The sequence below is a fragment of the Neoarius graeffei genome, chromosome 18, assembly GCF_027579695.1.
Source record: "Neoarius graeffei isolate fNeoGra1 chromosome 18, fNeoGra1.pri, whole genome shotgun sequence".
NCBI lineage: Eukaryota > Metazoa > Chordata > Actinopteri > Siluriformes > Ariidae > Neoarius > Neoarius graeffei.
The window spans coordinates 23,349,807-23,376,230 of record NC_083586.1 but is presented as its reverse complement, the minus strand read 5'-3'; the positions used below and the strand labels follow the sequence as shown (position 1 = coordinate 23,376,230).

Here is a 26,424-nt window from a genome sequence, read left to right as displayed (position 1 = left end):
GCCTGGAACTGCGTGTTAACTCCTGATTGACTCGCTGCCATTTTTGGCTTACATCACCACTTACTGATTTATTGACCGTTATTTTTATTTTGACTTGATTGATTGATTACTTATTTACAGTCAGGTCCAAAAGTATTTGGACAGCAACGCACCGTTGCTCATGGTTGCCTCTGTACTCCACCGGACTGCATCTGAAATGAAGCCATCAGGATGTGATTTGAAGTGTTGATTTCAGCTTTAATTCAGCATGTTTAACAAATAAATTGCATTAATGGGGAACTGAAGTCATTTTTAAACTTGCTTTATTTCTTAATTAACGTGTTATTCAATTACGTTTTCGGTTCCATTAACCTTATATCGTGACTCGTATTGGCATATTATATTACACTTCTCAGCCTTTTCGGTTTTTAGCCATGTTGAATGTAGTTCGTTTGGTCCACGGCAGGCGTCGCTTATCCACGCGATCTTCACGAGACTTGTGCGTGACTTCAAACGTGAAGTGTCGGCGCTGCCATTTTGAAAACTGTTTACACAGCGGCCAGATCGCCATATCATTCCAATTTGGATTCATTTCGAGATTTGCCAGCTTCATCAGTGATGGAGATTATTCCATACGACTTTGAACCAACGTGGAGTAGAGAAGAGTTGGAAAGACGACAGGATAAGGACGAGTCTGTCGCGCTGGTATTTTACGTCATTACTGTCGCACAATTAAAACGTGCCAGATCAGGCAACTGGTGGGTTTTCAAAATAATAAATACATGCATGTATTTTTGTGATAAATACGTATTATATTGAGCGCATTTCCCATATAATCCTCACTAAGGTTTCGGACAGCACTACAAAATGGCGTCCCCAGTATATAGTGCCCTGTATAGTGAGTAGGGAGCGATTTCGGACACAGGGAAAACTTTCAGCTTGATTGCATCAGCATTTGAAGGAGGGCACGCGTGTCTTTTGACAACATTGGCAGATGTCTGTCACTTTGATTTCCGCTGTACGTTTTACTTCCGTCCTACGAAGTCTCGCACAGGTCTCAATGAATCTCGTTTATGGCCATTGCTTTGACGTATGGACTGATGTATATTACAGAGCATATTTCAAACACTCATAACTTGCTATAGCAGTGACAAAATAGCTGTCAGAAACGCATTCCTACATTTTATAAAATGAGAAATAGAATTTTGATAATAAAAAATTTGCATTCAGTTCTCCTTTAACTGTTTAGGAATTACAGCCATTTATTACTCAGTCCCGCACCGCGAATTGGTCTAGTGGTTAGCATATCCGCTTCTCGATCGGAAGATCGCGAGTTCTATTCGTGGTCGAGTCATGCCAAAGGCCATCATAAAAATGGTACCTACTGCTGTCTGGCAAGGCACGCCGCAATACAGGTGCGAGTGGGGAGTCAAACTCTCACGGTTACTAGAGGACTAACCTCTGCTGTAACCCTAGCTGTATAGGCGAGACGCTGAGGGCTATGGAAATGAAGCTCGGCACCGCACCCATACACCTTAAAGAGTTGATTAGTACTCAGACAGGAGACTACCTGGAAAGACCAGATTCTGGTATGAGAGGGACTTTTGACTTTTTTGATTACTCAGTCCCTCCGTTTTCACAGGCTCAAACATATAATTGTACAATTGACTGAATAGTTTCCTGGCCTGTTTCCTCGTTATTTCATGACAAATTAAGAAAATAAAAGATCTAGAGTTGATTCCAAGTGTTTGCATTTGGAAGCTGTTCATGAGACTCTCAATATATGTGGTCCAAAGATCTGTTGATGCAAGTGAAGGAGGCTGAAAAACAGCCCTATCGGAGAGATAACAGAAACTTTAGGAGTGGCCACGTCAATAATTTGGTACATTTGAAGGAATGCACCAGTGAGCTCAGCAACACCAAAAGATCTCAAAGACCATGGGATACAACTAAAGCGGATGAAGTAGAGTTCTTTCCTTGGTGAAGGGAAAAACCTCTTCACAACATCTAGCCAAGTCAGGGAACCTCAGGAGGAGGTCAGTGTATCACTGTCAAAGTCTACAATCAAGAGATTCCTTCATGAATGTAAATACAGAGGGTTTACATCAAGGTACACACCACTAGGAACAATCAAGAACAGAAAGGCCAGATTAGACTTTACTAGAAAGACTGCACAGTCCTGGGACAAGATTTGGACAGCTAAAACCAAGCTGATCTTTGAGTAGGAAAGGAAGGTCTCATGATCCAAAGTACATTACATCATCTGTCAATCATGGTGGGCATGGGCATGTATGGCTACCAATGGAACTGGGTCACTGGTGGTTATTGATGAAGTGACTGCTGATAGAAACAGCAGAATGAATTCTGCAGTGCTTACAGATATACAGTTGCAACCAGAAGCTTACATACAGTTTAGAAAAAAGACTTTTTTTTTTTTTTTGAGGAAACTTTTCCTGTTTTAGGTCAGTTAGGATCCCCAAATTTTTATTCCCCAGGGGATTGTGTCATGGCGATGTCAGGCCGTCCGTCCCAGGAAGGGTGCTCACCTTCTGAAATCAACTCCTTTCACAATTTTTGGAGGAATTTCATGGAGCTTGGCAGGGTTCTTTATGTCGGTAGTACGCATATTGTAATTTCGTTAAATTGGGTCGCATTTTACCAGAATTACAGCCCTTAATTAACCAAATTATACTTTGACAATTTCATGAGTGTGTTTTCCTTCTGAAATCAACTCCTTGCACAATTTTTGGAGGAATTTCATGAAACTTGGTAAAAGGCATTGTTATATGTCGGTAGCGTGCATATTGTTATTTTGTTCAATTCGATTGCATTTTCCCCAGAGTTACAGCCCTTGATTAACAACCTTGTACTTTCACAATTTCATGAAGGTGTGCTCGCCTTCTGACATCAACTCCTCTCACAATTTTTGGACAAATTTCTCGAAACTTGGCAAAAGGCCTTGTTATATGACGGTAATACGCATATTGCAATTTAATTTCGTTTGTGAAATTTTGTGAGCTTTGACCTTTGATTAAAGAACTTGTACTTTGACAATTTCATGAGAGTGAACGTTCTTCTGAAATCAACTCCTCTCAGAATTTGTGGAGGAATTTCACCAAACTTGGCAGAAGATTTTGTTATATGACAGTTATATGCATGTTGAAATTTCATTTAATTTGGGCAAATTTGACAAGAGTTATGCCCTTGATTATTAACAAACTTGTACTTTGGCAGTTTCATCAAGGTGTGCTTGCTTTCTGAAATCAACTTCCCACGCAATTTTTATCACCCGCTGGCCGAAAGGCCCGAAGGGGGATTATGTCGTGGCGATGTCCGTCCGTCCCGGGAAGGATACTCGCCTTCTGAAATCGACTCCTGTTTCAATTTTTGTTGGAATTTCACGAAACTTGACAGGATTCTTTGTTCTATGTCGGTAATATGTGTATTGCAGTTTTGTTCAATTCAGTTGCATTTTACTAGAGTTATGGCATAGTTGCCAGTGGGGGATATTGTACTCTCCAAGCACCCTTGTTGGAGACATGTCCTGTGGTCTGATGAAACAAAAAATTTAACTGTTTGGCCATAATGATCATCGTTATGTTTGGAGGAGAATGGGGGAAGCTTGCAAGCCATCCCAACCATGAAGTACGCAGGTGGCAGTGTCTTGTTGTGGGGTTGCTTTGCTGCAGGAGGGACTGGTGCACTTCACAAAATGAACAGCGTCACGAGGAAAGAAAATCATGTAGATATATTGAAGCAGCATCTCAAGACATCAGCCAAAAAGTTAAAGCTTGGGCATGGATGGGTCTTCCAAATGGACAGTGACCCCAAGCATATCTCTAAGTTAGTTGCAAAGTGGCTTAAGGACAACAAAGTGAAGGTATTGGAGTGGCCACCACAAAGCCCTGACCTCAAGCCTATAGAAAATTTGTTGGTGGCACTGAAAAGGCATGTGCAAGCAAAAAGGCCCATAAATTTGATTCAACTCCACCAGTTCTGTCAGGAGGAATGGGTCAAAACTCCAGCAAGATATTGTGAGAAACTCGTGGAAGGCTCTCCAAAAGGCTTGATCCAAGTTAAACAGTTCAAAGGCAATTCTACCAAATACTAACCAAATGTATGTAAACTTCTGATTTTGATGAAAGTAATTAAAAATTCTCTTTCTGATTATTTTGACATTTTACAAATTAAAAAAATGGGGATCCTAACTGACCTAAAACAGGAAAAGTTTCCTCAGTTTTACTGTCAGGCACAGAAGGAAAAAAAAAACCTGCCTTTTTCTCAACTGTATGTAAACTTCTGGTTGCAACAGTACTTTCTGCTCAGATTCAGTCAAATGCTGCAAAACTGATTATATGGTGCTTCACAGCACAGATGGATAATGACTCAAAACATACTATGAAAGCAACCCAAGAGCTTCTCAAGGCAAAGAAATGAAATGTTCTGAAGTGGCCGAGTCAGTCGACTCAGTTGAGCTGCTTTTCACTTACTGAAAGCAGAAAGAAACGCAAACATCCAGCAACTGAAAGCAGCTTTATTAAAGACCTGGCAAAGCATCTCAAAGGAGGAAAATTACGATTTGGTGAAGTTCATGGGCTCCAGACTTCAGGGGCTCGTTAACTGCAAAGGATTTACATCCGAGTAGCAAAAGCGATGCTTATATTTATAAGTGCTGGTTTGTCCAGTTACTTTTGAGCCTGTGAAAATGGAGGGACTGCATAATAAATGGCTGTAATTCCTAAACGTTTAATGCAATATATTTGTTAAACGTGTTGAATTCAAGCTGAAGGTCGACACTTCAATCACATCCTGATGGCTTCATTTCAGAGCCAGTGCAGTGGCGTACAGAGGCAACGGTGTGTCGCTGTCCAAATACTTATGGACCTGACTGTGTATTTATACTTTAATTACCAAGCTGCTTGTTTATTTATTCATAATATATTTACTGAATTACTGACGCCTTTTACTTATTTATTTACATAGTGATTTATCCGGAAAATATAGGAAGTGTCCGTTCCTTGTGCAAATGAAGTTTGACAGTTTTGTTAAATATTTCTTTCCTTATGTTGCTCTGATGTCAGTTTCATGATAAACAAGGATCCTAGGTAACTTCAGCGTGAGGTACAATAAACCTGTCATCTCTACGTCTTTACCCGGTCTCGTACTGAATCTCCTTTGGAATGAAATAAATAGCAGTGAATTATTCCTGAAAACAGAGTTGATTCAGCAGAGTGGCCATTAAAGGCCTCCGGATGCTCGGACGCTGAGTGTCAGGTGTTAAGTGTGTAAGTGGTAAAAGCTTCACTGGTTGAAACTGTATAATAGATTAACGTGAAGAAGGACTGCAGAGTTTTATCATAAATTAAACATTGGAATAAGAGCTTTCACTCAGAACGGGGATAATGAATACTTGTAGAAAAGCATGCTGTGAATTCAATACAACTCAATTGTTTTGGGTTTTTTTTTAAAGGGCAGTTTTTAGAAATGATTAGCATATTTTATATATACTTTCTGTGATAAACACCTTAATAAATTGTGTGTGTGTGTGTGTAGAACACCTGAAGACTTCAGTAGATAAAAAACGAGAAGACGAACTGATGGCTAAACTGATGGAAATCGTCAACGACAGAAATGCAATAGTGGATGGACTCGATGAGGACAGACTGAGGTGTGTGGTTTTTTTTGGGGGGGGGTATTAATTTGCGCTAGCGGCGGTAGCGCAAATTGTTACTCTCGCTCAGGATCTTTTATTATTATTATTATTATTATTATTATTATTATCCTCCTAACATTTTTTAGGATGCCATTTCTCCCTCCGTTTTCAACCAATCATTACCAAATTTCACATGAATACCTCTGGACTCAGTTAAGTTGCTATGACTTTTGGTGCTGATCTGAATCACTGAACCAGAATGACCCATGAAAAACCGGCTTTTGTCCTCACTAAGTGCCATTCTCTATCTCTTACCATTCTGGATCTATAGGGTACGGTGACCAGACGACCGAGTTTGTAAGAGCTAGCTATATGCGCCGGAACCCTGTGCTGTGGTTTGACTGTAAAACATGTCTGGAATAAAACACTTGGGGTCATGCAGTTGCAGGAAGATAATCAACAATAGGGTGTTTGTGTGTGTGGGGGGTTTCCCCCTTTTTTTTATTTTAGTATCATCTAGTTCAGTGCTTCTCAACCACTAATGAGTCATGAAGCGCCATCTAGTGGGCCACATTTTTTTTTAAGTTTGAAGCCAAATACTAAATAGTTCAGGATGTTGTAATGTCCCAAATCTGGTAGCTGGTTTGATGACCACTTTTTTTTTTCCAAGTGGAATAAATGGTACATTTTATGAGTGAATTAAGAACAAGCCTTTATTTTTGTCACATTCCTCCTCTACATTTAACTCGTGTGCGCGCACATGGAGAGACAGCACAGTAGATAGAATAAATAAGTTTGTGGGTAAATTATATGGATCTGTGACGCCTGCTGAAAGAGAAGAGCAGGGAGGATTGGGAATCGAGTGGCTGTGGTTTGTTTACACCCAATATTAAAACTTGTAGCATCCTAGCAACCTTCTCAAAGACGCGAACAAAAAGTCCAGATACGTCTCCTTACCCGGGCAAAAATGATACAGGATTTATCTTGTAGTGTCCTGATCCACAGATCTTTAACCCAGCCACGTATAAAAAGTTGTACTCCTTCATGCTCTTCCAGGTTTTCATCTGTGTGTCCGTGTAGAACGATGCCTGCAGCACCAGGTAGTTTGAGATGTCGGGGAACTCAACGACATCTCTGAAAGTTATCCATTCAGAGTTGGATAATTTTCCAACTCTGAATGAATGACTGACTTTATTTAAACACAATCAGTTGATCAGCAGAGCTGGTGGGGTCATGCATGTACAGGTACAAATAATTACAAATACAAAAGACTAAAAATATACACAATCTTAAAACAAACAGACAAAAACAAAACCTTTAAAATCATTAATCCCTTTTGAGTGAGAATGCCCTGCATGCATGGTTTGGCTTCTGGCACATCCATACAGTTTTAAATACAATACCTACAATTAAAAACAGTTTGTTTTTATTGCATTTATTTAATTCCTGGACTCCCGTCTGTAACAGGGAGTGATGTTGCATCCCATTAATACACTTTACAGTAGAGTATTAGATTCTAATAGAATAGATGAGCCAAAATAATCGGGGATCTTTTTTTAATGGGCCCCGACTCGTTACAAGTATGAATAGGTGGGTCTTAAAGTAGAAAAGGTTGAGAACCCCTGTTCTAGTTTATTTATTAGCACTCTTATTTATTAACTTAATAATTTTTCACTGAATTACTGACTGATAGATGTGTGAAACACAATTTTGTTTTTATGTGCAGCATCAAAATGGCAATAAAGGAAATCTGCAGTCTTTTAAGAAGCAGTGTTACTCTCACCGTCCCCAGGTGTTTTATTCCCCTTACACCTGAGTAATTAATTACCACTTGTAATTTATTATTATTATTATTAATAATAATAATAATAATAATAATAATTTAATGTTGTGGAATGCAGGTGATCCCTCACCAGCCTCCAGCACTGACACTGGAGACTCCTTCCTTCAGGGATTTTATAAATAATCTCTTTACTTAAAGAAGACGTGTTCGTTTTTAATCAGTTCATGCAGAGCGTCTGAATTCCACTTTATTCCGTTTAAACAGGAAGTCCCCCCCCCTTTTTTTTTTTTTATAAACTCATTTCCTTTGTTGTTCCTGCAGAGAGGAAGAGGAGGATGAGCAGTTAAATAAGATGATGCAGAATCTTGGTAAGTTGAGAGAAAAAATCACCACTGTAACCTCTACAGTAATAAGAGTGTAGATGTAACTGTAAAGAACAAAGAGTTTCGAGGTGAATTGTACAATCGAGGAGACATTTAGCCGTGTAACTCTTAAACTTTTAAGAAAGATTCGAAGGAAGCATTATAATGTCTGTGTATCTCAGGCTTGAGTCTTAAGAATGTTTAGCATAGAATTCTCAAACCCACAAAGTTAAGTAACGTGAAGGAGGTTGTCGTGAAAGTGTTTTTGTTTTTTGAAACTAATAAACTGATTTGAATGTGTAAAGTGAGTAGCAGGGTCGTACTGTCTGCGTAAACTCCCGAGTCGTTATCATAGCGTCCTCAACATCACAGAGAAAGAAATGAATTTAATGAGAGAACTTGGGTTTTCTTCTTCACCCGAGCTTCAGGAAATCTATGATGCAGCTTCCTGTTGTGGAGTGAATGTGTTCAGGAAACAGGGTTGGGTGATGAATAAAACTGGGCGTGTCGCGGTACGAGAGCGTCGATAAATTCACACGTCAATGAAGAAACGTAATTCTGTTTAAGGATAAAATATAGCGAGATGAGACGAGAAACTTCAGCGCTGTTGATTTTGGTTGTATGAAAGTAAATTCTGTGAAATATGAACATAAGGTGGTGTTTTAAATGTTTTCTATTGTTACTTTATACAGTGGTGCTTGAAAGTTTGTGAACCCTTTAGAATTTTCTATACTTCTGCATAAATATGACCTAAAACATCATCAGATTTTCACACAAGTCCTAAAAGTAGACAAAGAGAACCCAGTTAAACAAATGAGACAAAAATATTATACTTGGTCATTTATTTATTGAGGAAAATGATCCAATATTACATATTTGTGAGTGGCAAAAGTATGTGAACCTCGAGGATTAGCAGTTAATTTGAAGGTGAAATTAGGGTCAGGTGTTTTCAATCAATGGGGTGACAATCAGGTGTGAGTGGGCACCCTGTTTTATTTAAAGAACAGGGATCTATCAAAGTCTGATCTTCACAACACACGTTTGTGGAAGTGTATCATGGCACGAACAAAGGAGATTTCTGAGGACCTCAAAAAAAGCGTTGTTGATGCTCATCAGGCTGGAAAAGGTTACAAAACCATCTCTGAAGAGTTTGGACTCCACCAATCCACCAATTTCCTCCATTTGTGTACAAATGGAGGAAATTCAAGACCATTATTACCCTCCCTAGGAGTGGTCGACCAATAAAGATCACTTCAAGAGCAAGGCATGTAATAGTTGGCAAGGTCACAAAGGACCCCAGGGTAACTTCTAAGCAACTGAAGGCCTCTCACATTGGCTATTGTTAATGTTCATGAGTCCACCATCATGAGAACACTGAACAACAATGGTGTGCATGGCAGGGTTGCAAGGAGAAAGCCACTGCTCTCCAAAAAAAACATTGCTGCTCATCTGCAGTTTGCTAAAGATCACGTGGACAAGCCAGAAGGCTATTGGAAAAATGTTTTGTGGATGGATGAGACCAAAATAGAAATTTTTGGTTTAAATGAGAAGCGTTATGTTTGGAGAAAGGAAAACACTGCATTCCAGCATAAGAACCTTATCCCATCTGTGAAACATGGTGGTGGTAGTATCATGGTTTGGGCCTGTTTTGCTGCATCTGGGCCAGGACGGCCTGCCATCATTGATGGAACAATGAATTCTGAATTATACCAGTGAATTCTAAAGGAAAATGTCAGAACATCTGTCCATGAACTGAATCTCAAGAGAAAGTGTGTCATGCAGCAAGACAATGACCCTAAGCACACAAGTCATTCTACCAAAGAATGGTTAAGAAGAATAAAGTTAATGTTTTGGAATGGCCAAGTCAAAGTCCTGACCTTAATCCAATCGAAATGTTGTGGAAGGACCTGAAGCGAGCAGTTCATGTGAGAAAACCCACCAACATCCCAGAGTTGAAGCTGTTCTGTACGGAGGAATGGGCTAAAATTCCTCCAAGCCGGTGTGCAGGACTGATCAATAGTTACCGCAAACGTTTAGTTGCAGTTATTGCTGCACAAGCGGGTCACACCAGATACTGAAAGCAAAGGTTCACATACTTTTGCCACTCACAGATATGTAATATTGGCTCATTTTCCTCAATAAATAAATGACCAAGTATAATATTTTTGTCTCTCTTTTTTTAACTGGGTTCTCTTTATCTACTTTTAGGACTTGTGTGAAAATCTGATGATGTTTTAGGTCATATTTATGCAGAAATATAGAAAAATCTAAAGGGTTCACAAACTTTCAGTTTCTTTGTAAATGTAAAATCATTGGGACTAAATGGCTCGTTTTAATGTCAGGTGTTGTACCAGCGTACTTGTAGATTTATTTATTTTTTGCTTTAAAGTCATGGTGTTGTGATTTAGTAATAATGACACCAGCACTTACGCTCCAAACCTTTTATTTCAGAGTAATAACGGAGATCATTTGCATTAAAGCATCTGTCTAGTGGTTGGTTTTTGTTTTGAAAGTGAAAGTTGGCTTTAAAAAAAAATAATAAATGGGGGGAAAAAAAGAAGTTTCTTTCCAGAAGTGCTGACACTTTCGCTTCCCTCCGCCTCCGTTAAGCGAGCACTGACTTCTCAGTAATTGCTGTGCGCATGTTTATGTATTCAGTGTTTTTATATAAAGGCCAAAATGTGAATAACACGAGAAGTTCGGCGTTCCATTTGATTTAATGACTGCTAATGGAAACTATCGGACTCAGTCCATGATGGTGACTTGCCCACTTTTTAGCACTGAAATGCATATTCACAAAGGGAAAAAAAAAAAAAGGAAAACAACGTATAATTCACTGAGCCAATTAAGCTGTCCCAGAAACGTGGGCAAAAGTCACAAGCATTTGCAATTCATGATTTTTAAAAACCGTTAAAAGCTGTTTTTGGTTCCCAGATGAAATGTTCCTTTAATGTGAAAGTTCTTGTTGTGTCTCTGAAGGCGAGATTCAACACGGGACTCCAGGCTGGTTTAAAAAAAAAATTATCAAAAATATGGAAATTTGACATTTTATTTATTTATTTGAATAAAACCCAATAATCTAGTCTTTGACTGATTGTTAAAGCGTTCATTTCACTGTTGATGCTGTCTCCATATACACACACACACACAAACAAACAAAATGTGAGTGTTTGTTTGACATTTTATTTTATTGTTTAATCAAAGTAATACCAGGTGTGCTTCTAAAAATATTTTGCCATATTGAGGTATAAAATCATCTAACAAATTTAAATATGACCAAGAGTTTGGGATCTTTCTCAGTACTAGAGTGGCGGCTACAATTATCGACAGTCCATAATTATCGACACCTTTTCAGATTTTCCAATAAAAAACAATTTTACAAAAATGACTTTCGGTTCCAACAGTTGTTGTTATTGGTTAATTAATCAACCGGAAGACCCGCCTTGTCCTTTGATCTTGTCGTATGATGACGCAGCTTGTTACATGAGATGGGATTTTTTTCGCACGATCAGCAATTTGAGGAAAACCCGAATGTTATCACCGCAGGTAAGCATGGTGGGAAGATCATGGACAGGTTTTTACTGATCAAATTCATCGATATTTCATGATCTCTTTGTCAAAACCTACTTTGTTTCTTAGTCTTTCATTTGACAGTCGCCATTTTGTATCGAAACGCGCGCTGGAGAAGTCACGTGAGGTGTCGATAATAGTGATCACTTTCACCGGTGTCCACCATTATCGACACCCTCTGCAATTAAGTGACATTTACAACTGTTATGGATCGATCTTTGTGTAACATTGTTTAAGTAGATGAAGTACTTTAAAAAAAAATAGAAGTGCTGTGATTTTGTAATAATTTTTTTCGGATTCATAACAGAATGGAATTTTTTATAGAGTATTTGGAATCCTATTGCAATAAATAGAATTAGACCAGAATTAAATTCCTAGCATATAAAAAATTGCACGCTTAAAATATTCAGATTTTTTTTCTTTGCAGTTTGTTGTAAATCTCTACTACGTACGTATTAGAATATCAGTAGACATTTTATATTTTGGTTCGAGGAATGAGATGCGACCTTTGACCTGGATTTTCATGTGGTTACAGTGTCAATTGCCTGTTGATATTTATTGGTAAACAACAAAACTAGAAATTAATACAAACAACAACGAATGATTAACAAAATGTGATCTATGAAAATACTTAGTTTGTAGAAAGTGGAAGAAAAAGATTTTCTGACGCAGGTTAAACATTCAGTTCATTTGTTTACAAACATTAGAATTGCTTCCTCATTTACATAAACACTGACTTCGATATATTTATATAAAAGATATTTTGTATTAAGTATAAATCTATGTAAAACAAATTTTAAATAAAAGCTGTTTTGGTAACTTAATACCACATACCCATTATTTTTTAATAAATCATCTGGATGTCGATAACTGTGGACAAAGGTGTCGATAATTGTGGAACGGTGTCATATGATCTGATGCGCAAAGTAATCGGGAATCAACTTTTTTTTTTTTTCCCTAGTGGAAGTTTGAATAATTATTCATGCACAATTTACGTATTGATAGTCTTTTCTACTTTTGTAATGGCCAAAAGATCGTTAAGGTGTCGATAATTGTAGCTGCAGCTCTAGTGTAAATTAAAATTTCATGAATGTAGGTCCTTTAGAAATAGAGGTGGTGGTGGTTGTTTGAATATTTTCTAAAGAAAAAAGTTTTTAATTTTTTTTTTTTTGTATTTTCCATGTCAGTTAGAGCAACTTTTTTTTGTTAAGATAAGAATTATACAGGAAATTGATATGTACATCATAAAAACCTATAAGTTGACATTTTATAACAAGAAGCGAGCATTTCAGGGATACATGACTTGGAGTGGGCGGAGCTTAAAGCCTTGTTCATGGTATCGATGCTGAGTGGTCATGAATGGACGAAATAAAGATGAAAACTATTGTATTGCCGAGATTGAATAAATTTTGTTACTAGAATTTAAGTGTAGATATGTTGTTACAGATGCAGTTTATCAAAAAATGGTAATTTGTATGTCTAATAAATAAACCGGAGATTTATTTGAATGCAAACTTCCTTTTCTTCTTGCCGACAGACATGAAGAAAGAAAAGAAGAAAAAATCGACCGTGTCCAAGTGGTTTGGTTGGAAGAATAAGCGCGAGGCTGTCGAGGACTGATCTTGTCGAGGAACGGAAATGATATTGGACAGATTTTATGATCATGTCTGTGACGTGTTGATAGGAAACGAGCTCCTGACGTCTGATCCCACCTTTAAAACTCTGTTATTAGTATCGTGTGACCTCATTATACATCATTTGAACTCTTCGCTATTACTGTACATTAGCCACTTTGCTATCTACAGAGCTAGCTCGTTAGCTTGTCCTGCTAAATGGTCGTGTAGTTGAGGAGGTCAAACAGCAGACGTTATTTCTATAGTTGGATCATCACGTGTCAGAATTTTTGTGGTGCGAATTGATGGGGGGGAAAAAAAAAACTGCCAGTGTGGTGGTGTTTTACACTCAGTCCAAAAGAGCTTCCACAGAAATGAGGTTAAGATCCCGAGCTGTGGAAAGCCCAAGCCTGTAGGAGGTGAAGCGTCTCGTGTTTTCGCACGTGGACGTGAGCTGAGTGATAGTGATTTATGTATTTGTAAAGTATTGGATTTATTAGAGAACATGTTGAGTCGATAAACACTGATTCATATTGAATCACACACCGAGTCTAAAACCTGAGTCTGTTCTTTTAATATAGATTTTAGTGATTTGGTAGATTTTTAGTGTTGTGATCGATGAAACCCCAGAATGAATGCGGTGCAGTTCTGCAGACTGACCTGCAGGGGGCAGCGTGTATCTTACACTAAACACAGGAACAGTTCAGTTTGTGGAAACGCAGGGATAAGTGGACATTTTAATGCTGAGTTCTTGGAAATATGTGGAATGTACATAAAATATAAAGATGTCAGTGTTCGCCAATTAAATTATTTAGTGTTTTAGGGGAAAAAAGTGATAGAATTTGTGTATAATTAATTCAAAATAAAATCAAGACTTGTGAACTGAATGTAAAATAAAATGTAAGATGATCAATAAAGGTTTTTCAAGAAGTTCTCAAAGTTGACTTATTTGAATAAAATGAAGTTTTGGGGTTTTTTTTAAAGGGAAAAGTTTGTGCACTGAGTATAAATCAAACCGGACCAAAGACACTGTTCCTGAAATTATTTACTGAAAAGTCTAAGATAAATACTGAGAAGTTAGACTTGAGTTCAAGTGTAGATGATGCCAAAGTTGTATGCAGTTAAACTTGGAAACCAAAATGTTACTCAAGTTTTTAAAAAGTAAACATGTTTAACTGGTGAAATTAAAGTTGATCTGATGATGATGATGACCAGATTGGCACCAATGCAATCTTAACATCTAGATGAATCTGAATCTGATTGGATGCTTCAAATGGAAAAGAAATAAAATGCACGTTCAGTTGATTGATGCGTAGCGTTCGAAATAGTGTAAAGACTTGAAACTGCCCGTGCTGTCCTGTAGAATTGGTTGTAACGTGGTTTAAAACAAGGTTTAGTTTAAAAAAAAAAATCATTACACATGTTCAACTTTAAATCTTCATCAGTTCTCTTCAGCAGTCCTTCCACAGTTTCTCAAGAAAATGATCTGGTTGTGTTTTATTGATGGTCTGAAAGTACCTGCTGCAGAACCTGTGGACACTTCGACTCTGTCATTTTTTATGTTGTAAAATTAACATCAGGGGTTTAAAGTAAAAGAAAAAGTTATCAGGTTTGAGAAATGTTTCATTTTTATAAAGTGATAATGATAAAATTGTAGTTCAAGAAAATGAATGTTTCAAGGTTTAAAAAAAAAAAGTGTGAAAGTATGTGTTCTAAAACAGTGGTACATCACACGCACACACTTCACTATAATCCTTTCATTGTGTGTGTAAAGATTTCTGGAAAAGACATTAGAGATGACCTGTAGAGACGGTGTGTGTTCAGCTCACACACACACACACTTTTTATGGCCTGTTTGTCAGGATTTTTAGATTTCTGAAAGGCTGTGAATGTTGCATACGACTATAATGAAAAGAAGAGCAGATCTGCTGACATTTATGCACTTTTAAATGATTTTTTTTTTGCATAAAGTTTAAATCTTTAAAAAATTGCATTCTGCCCTCCCCCCCCAAATAAAAACAGCAGATGAGCCAATTGACACATGATCCTGGAATGATTGACAGTTGTGCAGTTGTTTTTAGACTCTCTGTTATTACCTGAAACCCTGCCCCTTTCACACCATCTTACATTTGTAATCTGTCATCTTAGCATGATTTCCCTGGTAGAAAAACGCGTTGCATGGGGCTTTCTGTAATATTTTGGCTTTATTAAAATGAGAGAAATTCATCAATGTGTGTTCCACTTAACTAACATATTTTGATTGAAACAAATCAAGGAAACAAACCATCAGTCAACGATCAGTGAATGCACTGAGGGTTGTCTGTTCTGCAAAGAGAACTGGAGGTACAGCGTGAATAAAGGTCGATATTTCTACAATGTGGAGTCATGTTGTGTTTTATTTTATGATGATAAACTGCGATCTGCTGCTCTGCTCAGGGTCACACCAATTTATTCGTGTGTTTATATTTGGGGAAATTTGTTAGAAACACATCGGGGTTTTTACAGGGTTCCAGGAGGAGTGGAGCTGTTCGAAAGCAAGTAGAAAAAAAGAATGAATGATATCCCAAACATCAGGTATGTTTGATGCTGAATAGAAATCAGAATTGAGCTCGGACTCGATTGTTACGTCGTTATCAGACGTTTCCTCCTGACAGTCGGCAGGTTCGAGACCAGCCGTGCCTGGGGAAAATGTCGGAGGCCATATGCTGCCATTTTGTCTTGCCCTGATGGTCAGTGGGGTTCACTCGGGGCCTTGTTCCTCTGCTCAGGAACAGGTTTCATCATTTGTCTCCTGTGTTCTCTCCGTGTGTCTACCTGGACAGGATTAAAGTCATGCACAGTGTGAGCTCTTTCTGTTTTACTGGACTGGCTTGAGGCTGTGTCTGAGGCTTCATGCTGTGTGTGTGTGTGTGTGTGTGTGTGTGTAAGAGAGACGAGAAACTGATATATAATTCAATGTGACGCTGCTTTTTCACTCAGAGGTTGTGAATCATGTGTATTGACGTGAGTTTCAGAGTGCAGAACTATTTGTCATGTTTCTTTCAGTGTCTGAAAATCCTGATGAAAGATGAGCAAATTCCAAGACTAACATAGTCAAAGCATCGTTACCGCTTACTGTGTTTGCTCATGGATATGTGTGTGTAAATTGACGTCATATAAATATTGTCTGTGTGTGGGTGGGTGAGGGTTTCATTCTGCCTGAATGAACGCAACTGTGGCCTTCATGCAGGAATCTGAGCGTCGTCTCGTCCGTCATTGTGACCATGACAACCTGACTGATAATCTCCTGAGAAATCATCATCATCAGTGTAGAGTTTTCCATCTTGAGTTCTTTCACATTAGATGCGGATCCATGAAAATTAAATAACGGATTTTAGAAAATCCAAAATTACACCCTGGTTTCAGTAAATTCAGCAATCCTGAAATCATGAAGAAGAAATAATTATTCTTTTACGTCTGTTAAAATGTATTTCAGTTGATCTCTGTCCTTCTCACAAGAACGCAGCTTCTGCTTTAAAACATACATTTACAACTTTATCAGCTTGAATAAATCATAAATCATTAGCATATTCAATTCTACTCTTTCTCTGTTGTTGTTTTTGTTCTGTGGGATTTACTTCAAATAAATGAGGTTACAAATATACCTGGTTATACAATATACAGCTACACTTTAATCATATATAGGGTGTTTCAAAAAAATTTGATATTATTTGAGATGTAAATATCCCAGAAACTACATAGTCAAGGGAAATTAAACTGAACAGGCTTAATGTTGGTTGATATAAGATTTATTCCTCAAAATTTGAATGAGAAATTCAAAGGGATGTGGATTCCATGAACAATTTCAGAAATTTTCGCCTTGTTCGACTGTGTTCGAGCGTACTCTAACACACAAACCACCTTTTCTTTTCCAGTGAATGGCATTTCTGTATCTAAAAAGATAAAAACAAAAAACATTAAACATAAAATTTTGACCTGTTTCCATACATGCTGTTAAAATTTGAGGTCAGTTGAATGAGAATTGGCAAAGTTATTAGATTGTGAAGTGATATCAATTTTTTTTTAATACTCTGTATGATATATAACAATAATTACAGCTCGTGTCAAAATCTCAAGTAAAAGTTAAAAAAAAAACTCATTTCAAATGTACTCAAGTGTTAAAAAGTATAAAGAAGAAGAGGAAGGCAGAGGTGGACAAAGTACCCGACTTCATTACTTAAGTCAAAGTACAGATCCCACTGGTTAAATGTTACTCCGATACAAGTAAAAGTTGTCCAGTCAAATGTTTACTTAAGTTAAAGTACTGCAGTACTTGCTTTTAAAAATACTTAAAGCAGATACGCAGAGCCATGGCCTCACTTTCGTTTATAAATGCCTTGAGACCTCAAGAATGGTATAGGAATAGTTTTAGCATTAACAATAAATCTAATATAGTAATTTTTACGATTAAAGTGATTTATATAGGTAGCGGTCTGAGTGAATGCCCTTGACATCTGTGATGTCACAGCGGGAAGTGTATCGGTCTCATCGCCATTTCCGCTATACTAAAACACAGAGCTGACTGCAACTCTGATCCTCCATTTTAAGCTAATTTATCACCATGCCACGTAGATGTGTTGCTGGCAGGTACAGCAACGTGACAGAAGGTGGATTTACGTTGCATTCATGGCCCAAGAATGTTCAAACTGCAAAGATTTGGACACGTTTTGCGAGAAGTTCACGGGCACATTGGGTGCCTACGAAGTGGTCTCTCCTCTGCTCTGCACATTTTACTGAAGACTCGTACGAGACCTCTGATCTGTTGAGGAGCGTTGGCTATAAGCCCATATTGAAAGAGGGTGCAGTCCCAACAATTAAAGAAAAAGAAAACTACAAGAAAAAGAAAGTATTTATTTATTTATTTTAAAGGAAAGTGAGTTCAGTTGCACCAGTTCTCCCAGAGTGTAAGCCGAGGGCTGTTGGTAAAACCCAGGATGGAACGGGATGGGACATTTCACTCAGGCAGTGACCTCCCTGCGGTTGTTGCTAAAACCGGTGACATCCCGTTCCATCCCAGGTTTTAGTAATTGCCTGAGCCAAGCAGTAATGGCGGAGTACTCAGTATGGAGAAAAGTGAATGAGTGGAGCAGCCGTCTGATTTCTAAACTGAATATTGCTGCCATCTCGCCCTTATGTAGAAGAAGTGAATGAATGGAGAACTGAACGACCAACTGAAAGTCAGATTGTTTCAAAAACGATCGGCCTTCAAGAAGCGAAAACACAGACGGGTAAGCTCCGACTCTCATTTGGATAAAAAAAAAAAAAACACATTGTTTACCTGCATTTAGATTAATACATGTAACTTGCATTGTGTGTTTAAGTTAGCGGTATAAGATTATTTAATTTGCTTCAGAATGTGATTGTCTCAGTTCATCTGATTATTTAATTAGCCTTTTACGTTTTATCAGTGAAAATGCATGCATGTACATATATGTTGCACAAGTTATAACACCTATCCTGTTTTAATCAGTCAACCCACAATCAATGAAGTCAAATCAGTCTTAGTTGAGCGAGTCGGTGACGGGATTTCTTACTTTCACCATAAATTTTTATTTATATGACTTTGATCTATAGCTGTAAAAGGCCTCGGCCTTAAAACCGGTTCCTGCTGTGACATCATGCGCTGAGGGCTGGCTGGCTCAGTGGGGCAGCTCGAATGCCAACTTTGCAGTCAATTTTAACTCTCAAAAATATATATTTTTTATTCCCATTTATGCAGCATACAAGAGTCAAGGATGGAGATGTTATCCACTCAGAAATTTATTTAAAAATAAAGGTTCTGCGCATCTGCTTTAAGTGTTGAGGTTTTTCACCCACGTGACCAAGTCATGTGATGTATCGTTAGGCTGCCATTTTGGACGTCACGGCTCGAATCAGTTTGAATGCGAGGAAGGCGACAAACGAAAAACATAAAAGAAAAAGGAGCAAGATGCAGAAAACACCTTCACTATCCAGCGACGTAGGGCATTTACAGGGCGAGCAGAGGGAGAGGTATTTGCAAAAATTGAGGTTAGCAGGCTTAGAGAACGACGTTTACCTGCTTCCACCAGGATTGTTCACTGACGTACGGAAGTACACGAAGCCCTCGTCTTTACCTGACTTCGGCCCACATGATCTGTATACCTATGTCGTTAAAAACCCATCGCCATACACAGGTATTGATCTGAAAGCGTATGAGAGTTTGGATGCCTACAAATATTTTGTGTCAGGCTGGGTAGCACGCCTACATCAGTGGGTCGTCCCTGGAGCCGGTGGTCGCCATCTTATTACAGCTAAGGTTTGTTCACATTTTCATTTACTTTTGGTCCTCAGGATAAACAAAATGTTATTAAATGTTATTGAAATAACTTCTTAGTCTGTTGAGACATGGCCCGTTATAAATTTGCTGTTACCAGGCAATGACCAAGAACTGTATTATTAGGGTCAGTGTCTGTGTTGTAGCAGTGTACTAGCAGCTAGCTGTTAGCACTAGCTAATGTCAACAACATAGTAGCTAGTATGTTACTGTAGCAATGTTTACGTTCAGTCATTTGGATGACTGTTAAAACCTTTCAGTCTCAAGTTTTTCCTTTACTGTATTTACTAGTTTACTGTAATTATGATCCGGCAGCTATTTACACCGGATCCAGTGTAAATAGCTGCCGGAGCGCGCTCCGGCTTGCTCCCCCTCAAATTAAGCAGCGCACTCCGGGAGCAAGCCGGAGCGCGCTGCTTAATTTGAGGGGGAGCAAGCCGGAGCGCGCTCCGGAACCTCGGCCGGAGCGCTCCGGGAGCAAGCCGGAGCGCGCTGCTTAATTTGAGGGGGAGCAAGCCGGAGCGTGCTCCGGAACCTTGGCCGGAGCGCTCCGGGAGCAAGCCGGAGCGCGCTGCTTAATTTGAGGGGAGCAAGCCGGAGCGCGCTCCGGAACCTTGGCCGGAGCGCTCCGGGAGCAAGCCGGAGCGCGCTGCTTAATTTGAGGGGAGCAAGCCGGAGCACGCTCCGGCAGCTATTTACACTGGATCCGGTGTAAATAGCTGCCGGATCATAATTACAGTAAACTAGTAAATACAGTAAAGGAAAAACTTGAGACTGAAAGGTTATAACAGTCATCCAAATGACTGAACGTAAACATTGCTACAGTAACATACTAGCTACTATGTTGTTGACATTAGCTAGCTTGACCTTCAAAATGGCGGACACCGGGGCGTCACGTGACCCTGTGACGTCAGGTGAAATACCTCAATTAAAAGTAAACTTTCTGGGGGGTGTCGTGGCTCAGGTGGATGGGGCGCCATGCCGTAGATCCGGGGTCCCGGGTTTGGTTCCGGCCCGGGGTCATTTCCCGATCCCTCCCCGTCTCTCTCTCCCACTCATTTCCTGTCTCTACACTGTCCTATCCAATAATAAAGGTAAAAAAAAGCCCAAAACATATCCCAAAAAAAGCCCAAATCCATAGAAAGTCATTTGACTAACCAGACTGCATAGCTATTGCAACGTTATCGCGAGCTCTAAAAGCACAGACAACTTCATTACAAGCTTTCTCTTGTAATGAAACATTTATATACCTCAATATGCTTCCACAGGTTGGACAGCGAGTTTTTATAGGCCGTGATGTGGTTCGTTTCAGCAAGCAAAGCAAACAATTGAAATGAAATGAATCTTTATTCCTTTCAGACAACTGAAAGATGTGTTCTAGGTATGGCCATGAGTGTGTCTGCGTTCCCCAGAAGAACCGCCTCCTTCCATTCTGCCATCAACTGATCATGTTAAATAACGCTGCTGAGAAATCACTGAACTTGATTTTATACAGTCTATGGATGTCACATGACCCTGGTGATTACTGATAGACTGTCTCAATGTTACCTGCAAAAAAAACAATCACATTTTAGAAAAGAAAAGAAAAAAACATCAACTTTCAAAACTGCTTCATAGTAACGAGTAACGAGGACCTTGACAGAAATGTAGTGGAGTAAAAAGTACAATATTTGTCTTTCAAATGTAGTGAAGTTAAAGTCATAAGTTGCCAAAAAATAATACTCAAGCAAAGTACAGATACTCAAAAAGTGTACAGTACTCAAGTAAACATACTTCGTTACTGTCCACATCTGGAAGATCATGTTCATGTACTTGTAGTATCTGCGAGTTTGTTGCACATATGCACAAGTAGCCCTTCAGAGCTTGATAGTGAGTGAATCAGAAGTAAAATATTGTGTTAATAACGGATATTTAGCTTTAGTGAGAAGTTAGATTGTTATGTTAGTGAATGTAATTGCCTGAACAGATTCGTGTATTCCCGGAATGATTCATAATCGTTTTTCATCACTGATTGAAGCAGAATTATGAATAAGATGGTTGGGGTAAAGTGCTGAGTGATTGGCTGAAGGAGAGAAGAAGAAGAGGTTTGAAGGTCTGAATAAAAATACAATAATAACAAGTGTTGCCAGGCAAAACAATCCTCGCCCAGTAGCACTTATGATGAATATGAAGGAAGATATCGTGGAAAAAAAAAATTGGTACCTTATGGGTACATGTGGCTACTGCTTATAAATAAAACTGTTTTCTGATCCCATGTCCATACAGTAAATACAAGGTTTTTCTTATTTCATTACCATTTCTGATTAGTTCTGAAGTTTATCAAGAAATAGAACTGGTAATCGAACTTGATCAGGATAAGTGCTGCTTGGTTACAAACACTGTGTCCTAAATCACTCACTCGTTCACTACTCCCTACTCCCTATATAGGAAATTACTATATAGAGGACTATATAGTGAGCTCATTGGTAAAATGAAAAAAATGCTTTCGGACACTAGTCCATTGCGCTGATATTTACGTCATTACTGTTGCACAATTACAATGTGCCATATCAGGCGGCTGGTGGGTTTTCAAAATAATAAATGCATGCATTTATTTTTGTGATAAATACATATTATACTGAGCGTATTTCCCACATTAATAAATACAAAGTACCTGCATTTTTCAGTTCTTGTCATGGTCCGCCCCGGACATCCACTCCGGAGATTACGGATCTCCCGCGCCAGCACCGATCCGGGGCGGGAATTCCATCCCACCTGAACTCACTTCCTGGTTTTCACTGCTGCTTATTTAAAGGCCGTTCTCAGACTCTGACTTTGCCAGAATGTCTCGTTTGTTTTCTCTAGCCATTTCTGTGCCATTCATGCTTTTCATGGTTTTTCCCTTGAGCTATTTTTCTAGTTCATGTTTTTTGCACCAAGCGTTTTTTCTTGTTCATGGTTTTTTGCTTTAGTGTTTTTGTCCTTACCTATCTCGTGTTTTTGTCAGGTTTTTGTCTCTTGTTACCCGGACTATTTTTGCCATTTGTGTTTTTGTCCTGTTTTACTAACTTTTTGCCACGCCCTTTTTTCCCCTGGATTAAATCACCTTATTTATTGGATTACTGTCTGTTGTGTTTTTTCCTGCTTCTGGATCCAAACTTCACCTCCACCACCCTTAACAGTACGTTCTGGCTAACATGGATCCAGCGGAACTTGCCCGTCTGAGAATGGCCGTCCAGCAACAAGGGATTCTCCTCAGGACCCACCAACAAGACCTACAGCAAATTACCCAGAACCTCGCCACCCTGTCTGACTCACTCAACCTCCTCACCACGCGGATTCAGCACTTTCAAGCCGTGCATACCCCTACCCAGCCACCTCCTACTTCAGCTTCTGCCACCGCCTTTCTCCATGAACCGAGACTTCCAGCGCCTCAGCCCTACGATGGAGAACCAGGTACTTGCAGATCATTTCTGTCTCAATGCTCTTTGATCTTAGAGCTGCAACCTCTGGCCTTCCCCACAGAACGCTCCCGGGTAGCATATGCCATAACGCTTCTCACCAGCAAGGCCAGAGAGTGGGGAACAGCAGTCTGGGACGCCGATGCACCCTTTTGTTTCAGTCTCAAGGATTTCTTCGAGGAGATGAGGAGAACTTTCGACCGCTCTCTATCTGGCCGGGAGGTGGCTAGAGGGCTCATGGAGCTGTGGCAGGGGTCCCGGTCTACCTCAGACTACGCCATCGAGTTCCAGATGTTGGCGACATCGTGCGGTTGGAACAAGAGCGCCCAGATTGACACGTTCCTGCACGGCCTGTCCGATGCCATTAAGGACGAATTGGTATCGCGGGAACTGCCGTCGAACCTCTCCAGCCTCATGGACCTCGCCAACCTCATCGACTCCCAGGTCCAGCAACGGAGGAGAGAGAAGAACCGCCCCAGCTTCACCTCCTCTCTACCTCCCGTCGCTTCTGTCGAACCCATGCAGGTAGACTGGGTTCGGGTGTCAGTGGAGAAATGACATCACCGGTGGAGCACGGGGGCCTGTTTCTACTGCGGTCAGCTGGGACACATCTGCCGAGCCTGCCCGCTAAAAGGACAAGCCCACCAGTTGAATCGAGGGGCCCGGGTGGGCAATGCTCGGAACCAGTTCCCCGCTAATCGTCCGTTACTCCCTGTCATCGTTATCCGTGACAACCAGCATCACCACCTCCAGGCCCTCGTTGACTCAGGGGTGACAAGTACCTGATCTGCTCCGCCACCGCCAAGCATCTGGGCATCCCGCTACTCGCTCTCGACGTCCCTCTCACTGTCCTGACACTCAATGGCACCGGCTTGACCACCTTACTGCCCCACTCACCCTGAAGATTTCCGGTATCCACTCAGAAACCATCCAGCTTCACGTCATGAACGATCCCCACGTACCCATCGTCCTAGGATTACCATGGTTAACGCAGCACAACCCCCACCTAAACTGGGCTGACAACACCATCCTAAGCTGGAGCCAGTCCTGCCTAGCTTCCTGTCTGAATTCTGCTCCCACCAAACCACTGCAGCCTTCAGCCAGCGAATTTCCCGACCTCTCTCACATGCCTCCGGAATATCTGGACCTTAAACTTGTCTTCAGCAAGACCCGAGCAGTGTCCCTCCCTCCTCACAGACCTTATGACTGTGGAATCAACCTCCTACCTGGGACAGCGCCACCCAAGGGACGACTCTACTCTCTCTCTCCCGTCGAAAGGCAAGCCATGGAGAAATATATCTCTGAATCTTTGGCAGCTGGGATCATCCGCCCTTCCTCCTCCCCAGCAGGGGCAGGATTTTTCTTTGTGGAAAAGAGGTACAAGTCGCTCCACTCCTGCATTGACTATCACGGTCTCAATGCCATCACGGTCAAGAACTGCTACCCACTACCGCTCATGACCACGGCCTTCGAACTACTCCAGGGAGCCAAGGTATTTACCAAGTTAGATCTACGCAATGCATACCATCTCGTCAGGATCAGGGAGGGGGACGAGTGGAAGATGGCCTTTAACACCACCACTGGTCACTATGAGTACAACCCCGATTCCAAAAAAGTTGGGACAAAGTACAAATTGTAAATAAAAACAGAATGCAATGATGTGGAAGTTTCAAAATTCCATATTTTATTCAGAATAGAACATAGATGACATATCAAATGTTTAAACTGAGAAAATGTATCATTTAAAGAGAAAAATTAGGTGATTTTAAATTTCATGACAACAACACATCTCAAAAAAGTTGGGACAAGGCCATGTTTACCACTGTGAGACATCCCCTTTTCTCTTCACAACAGTCTGTAAACATCTGGGGACTGAGGAGAAAAGTTACTCAAGTTTAGGGATAGGAATGTTAACCCATTCTTGTCTAATGTAGGATTCTAGTTGCTCAACTGTCTTGGGTCTTTTTTGTCATATTTTCTGTTTTATGATGCGCCAAATGTTTTCTATGGGTGAAAGATTTGGACTGCAGGCTGGCCAGTTCAGTACCCAGACCCTTCTTCTACACAGCCATGATGCTGTAATTGATGCAGTATGTGGTTTGGCATTGTCATGTTGGAAAATCCAAGGTCTTCCCTGAAAGAGACGTTATCTGGATGGGAGCATATGTTGCTCTAGAACAGGGGTCACCAAACTACGGCCCGCGGGCCAGATCCGGCCCGCCACCCCCCTTTGACTGGCCCCCCAGCCCCTCTGCCCCCCATCACTTGAACCGGCCCTATGAGGCAATCCCCAAAAGTGGTCATGGCCTATTTTTTTAAATTGCTTTTTGGCAAATAATAACATGTCTGCATCTTGTATTTTGTTGATTTTATCAATTAAAATTGATATTTAGTTATAAAATGAACTATTCATATTTTCCGAATTTTCGTCATATGCTCGCGATCAAGCAGTGACAGGCAGCGCATGCGCAGAGAACTGTCAGTGTTCAGGACAGCAAAATGGCGAGCGGTCAGCGAAAAGTTGACAGAGAGTGCAGAGTTTTTAAACAACAGTGGACCACCGATTATTTTTTCGTTCAGTGTAAGGGCCGTGCAGTTTGTCTTGTATGTAAAGAAAGTGTGCCGGTTTTCAAAGAATATAATCTGCGTCGTCACTATGAAACCCGCCACAAAGCAGGGTTCGAATTATAAATTTGACCCTATGGGGGTCTCTATTTAAAAAAAAAAAAAAAAAAAGCAATGCATACTTGCTCTCCTGGACCAGCGCACTTTTGCGCACTGCAGTGCACAGCTTTCACACACAGGCGCGCGCATGCACGCACACACACACACACACGGTGTTGCGCATATATATATATATATATATATATATATATATAGTTAAACAAATTATATATATATTGTATATATATATATATATATATATATATATATATATATATATATATATAAAATTATATATATTGTTAAACAAAGGAAGATCGTTGTGAGATAGAGGACAAGTCTTCTTCGGACTTAACTTCACATTCGATTTCGCAGGCTGCAAATTTCAGTTTGCGCGCATAGTGGTGTGGTGGTGAAGTACAGCTGTACATGTTGCGGTTTAATAACACGTTCAATACAAAGTTATGGCTGCATGGTGATCGGAAATGAAATGAGTTTTATTTATATGGTGATATAGGCTATTCAAGCTTATTATGGTGATATATGACGTATTTGAGAGACTTCCACAGAAAATTAAGTTTGCTTCTTTCATGGGAGCCTGAGGGAATGGGAGCTCAGCTCCCATTGGCTCCCACGTAATTCGAACTATGCCACAAAGAGTATGCTAGTTTGCGAGGGCAAACAAGAGAAGACAGGATTCGGAGGATGAAATGCGGACTGGCTGCACAACAGAATGTATTCCTTCGCCAAACCCAGATCAACCAGGCTGCTGTCTGAGCTAGCTATAAGGTAGCTCACCTACTAGCTACCCATGGAAAGCCGTTTACTGATGGGGACTTTGTTAAAGTATGCATGCTTGCTGTGGCCGAGGAGGTGTGTCCCGACAAGAAGGATGCGCTCAATGCGGTGAGTCTCTCCACACCTACTATGACCAGGCGAACCGAAGATTTGGAGGACAACGTGTATGACCAGCTGAATGAGAAAGCGTCAGAATTCGAGTTTTTTGCTTTGGCCATGGATGAGAGC

At 40.1% G+C, this 26,424-nt stretch overlaps 1 protein-coding gene across 2 annotated transcripts in view; it reads left to right on the top strand.

Moving 5' to 3' along the window:
* micall2b (mical-like 2b) overlaps positions 1 to 13,893 on the top strand; it is a 48,535-nt gene extending 34,642 nt beyond the window's left edge. For both annotated transcript variants that reach the window (XM_060898572.1, XM_060898571.1), the window contains exons 16-18: positions 5,533 to 5,647; positions 7,737 to 7,783; positions 12,885 to 13,893. In XM_060898572.1, the coding sequence (XP_060754555.1) occupies positions 5,533 to 5,647; positions 7,737 to 7,783; positions 12,885 to 12,967 (245 nt within the window). In that variant the 3' untranslated portion in view covers positions 12,968 to 13,893. The remainder of the gene's footprint in view (positions 1 to 5,532; positions 5,648 to 7,736; positions 7,784 to 12,884) is intronic.
* The last annotated feature ends 12,531 nt before the right edge of the window (positions 13,894 to 26,424 follow it).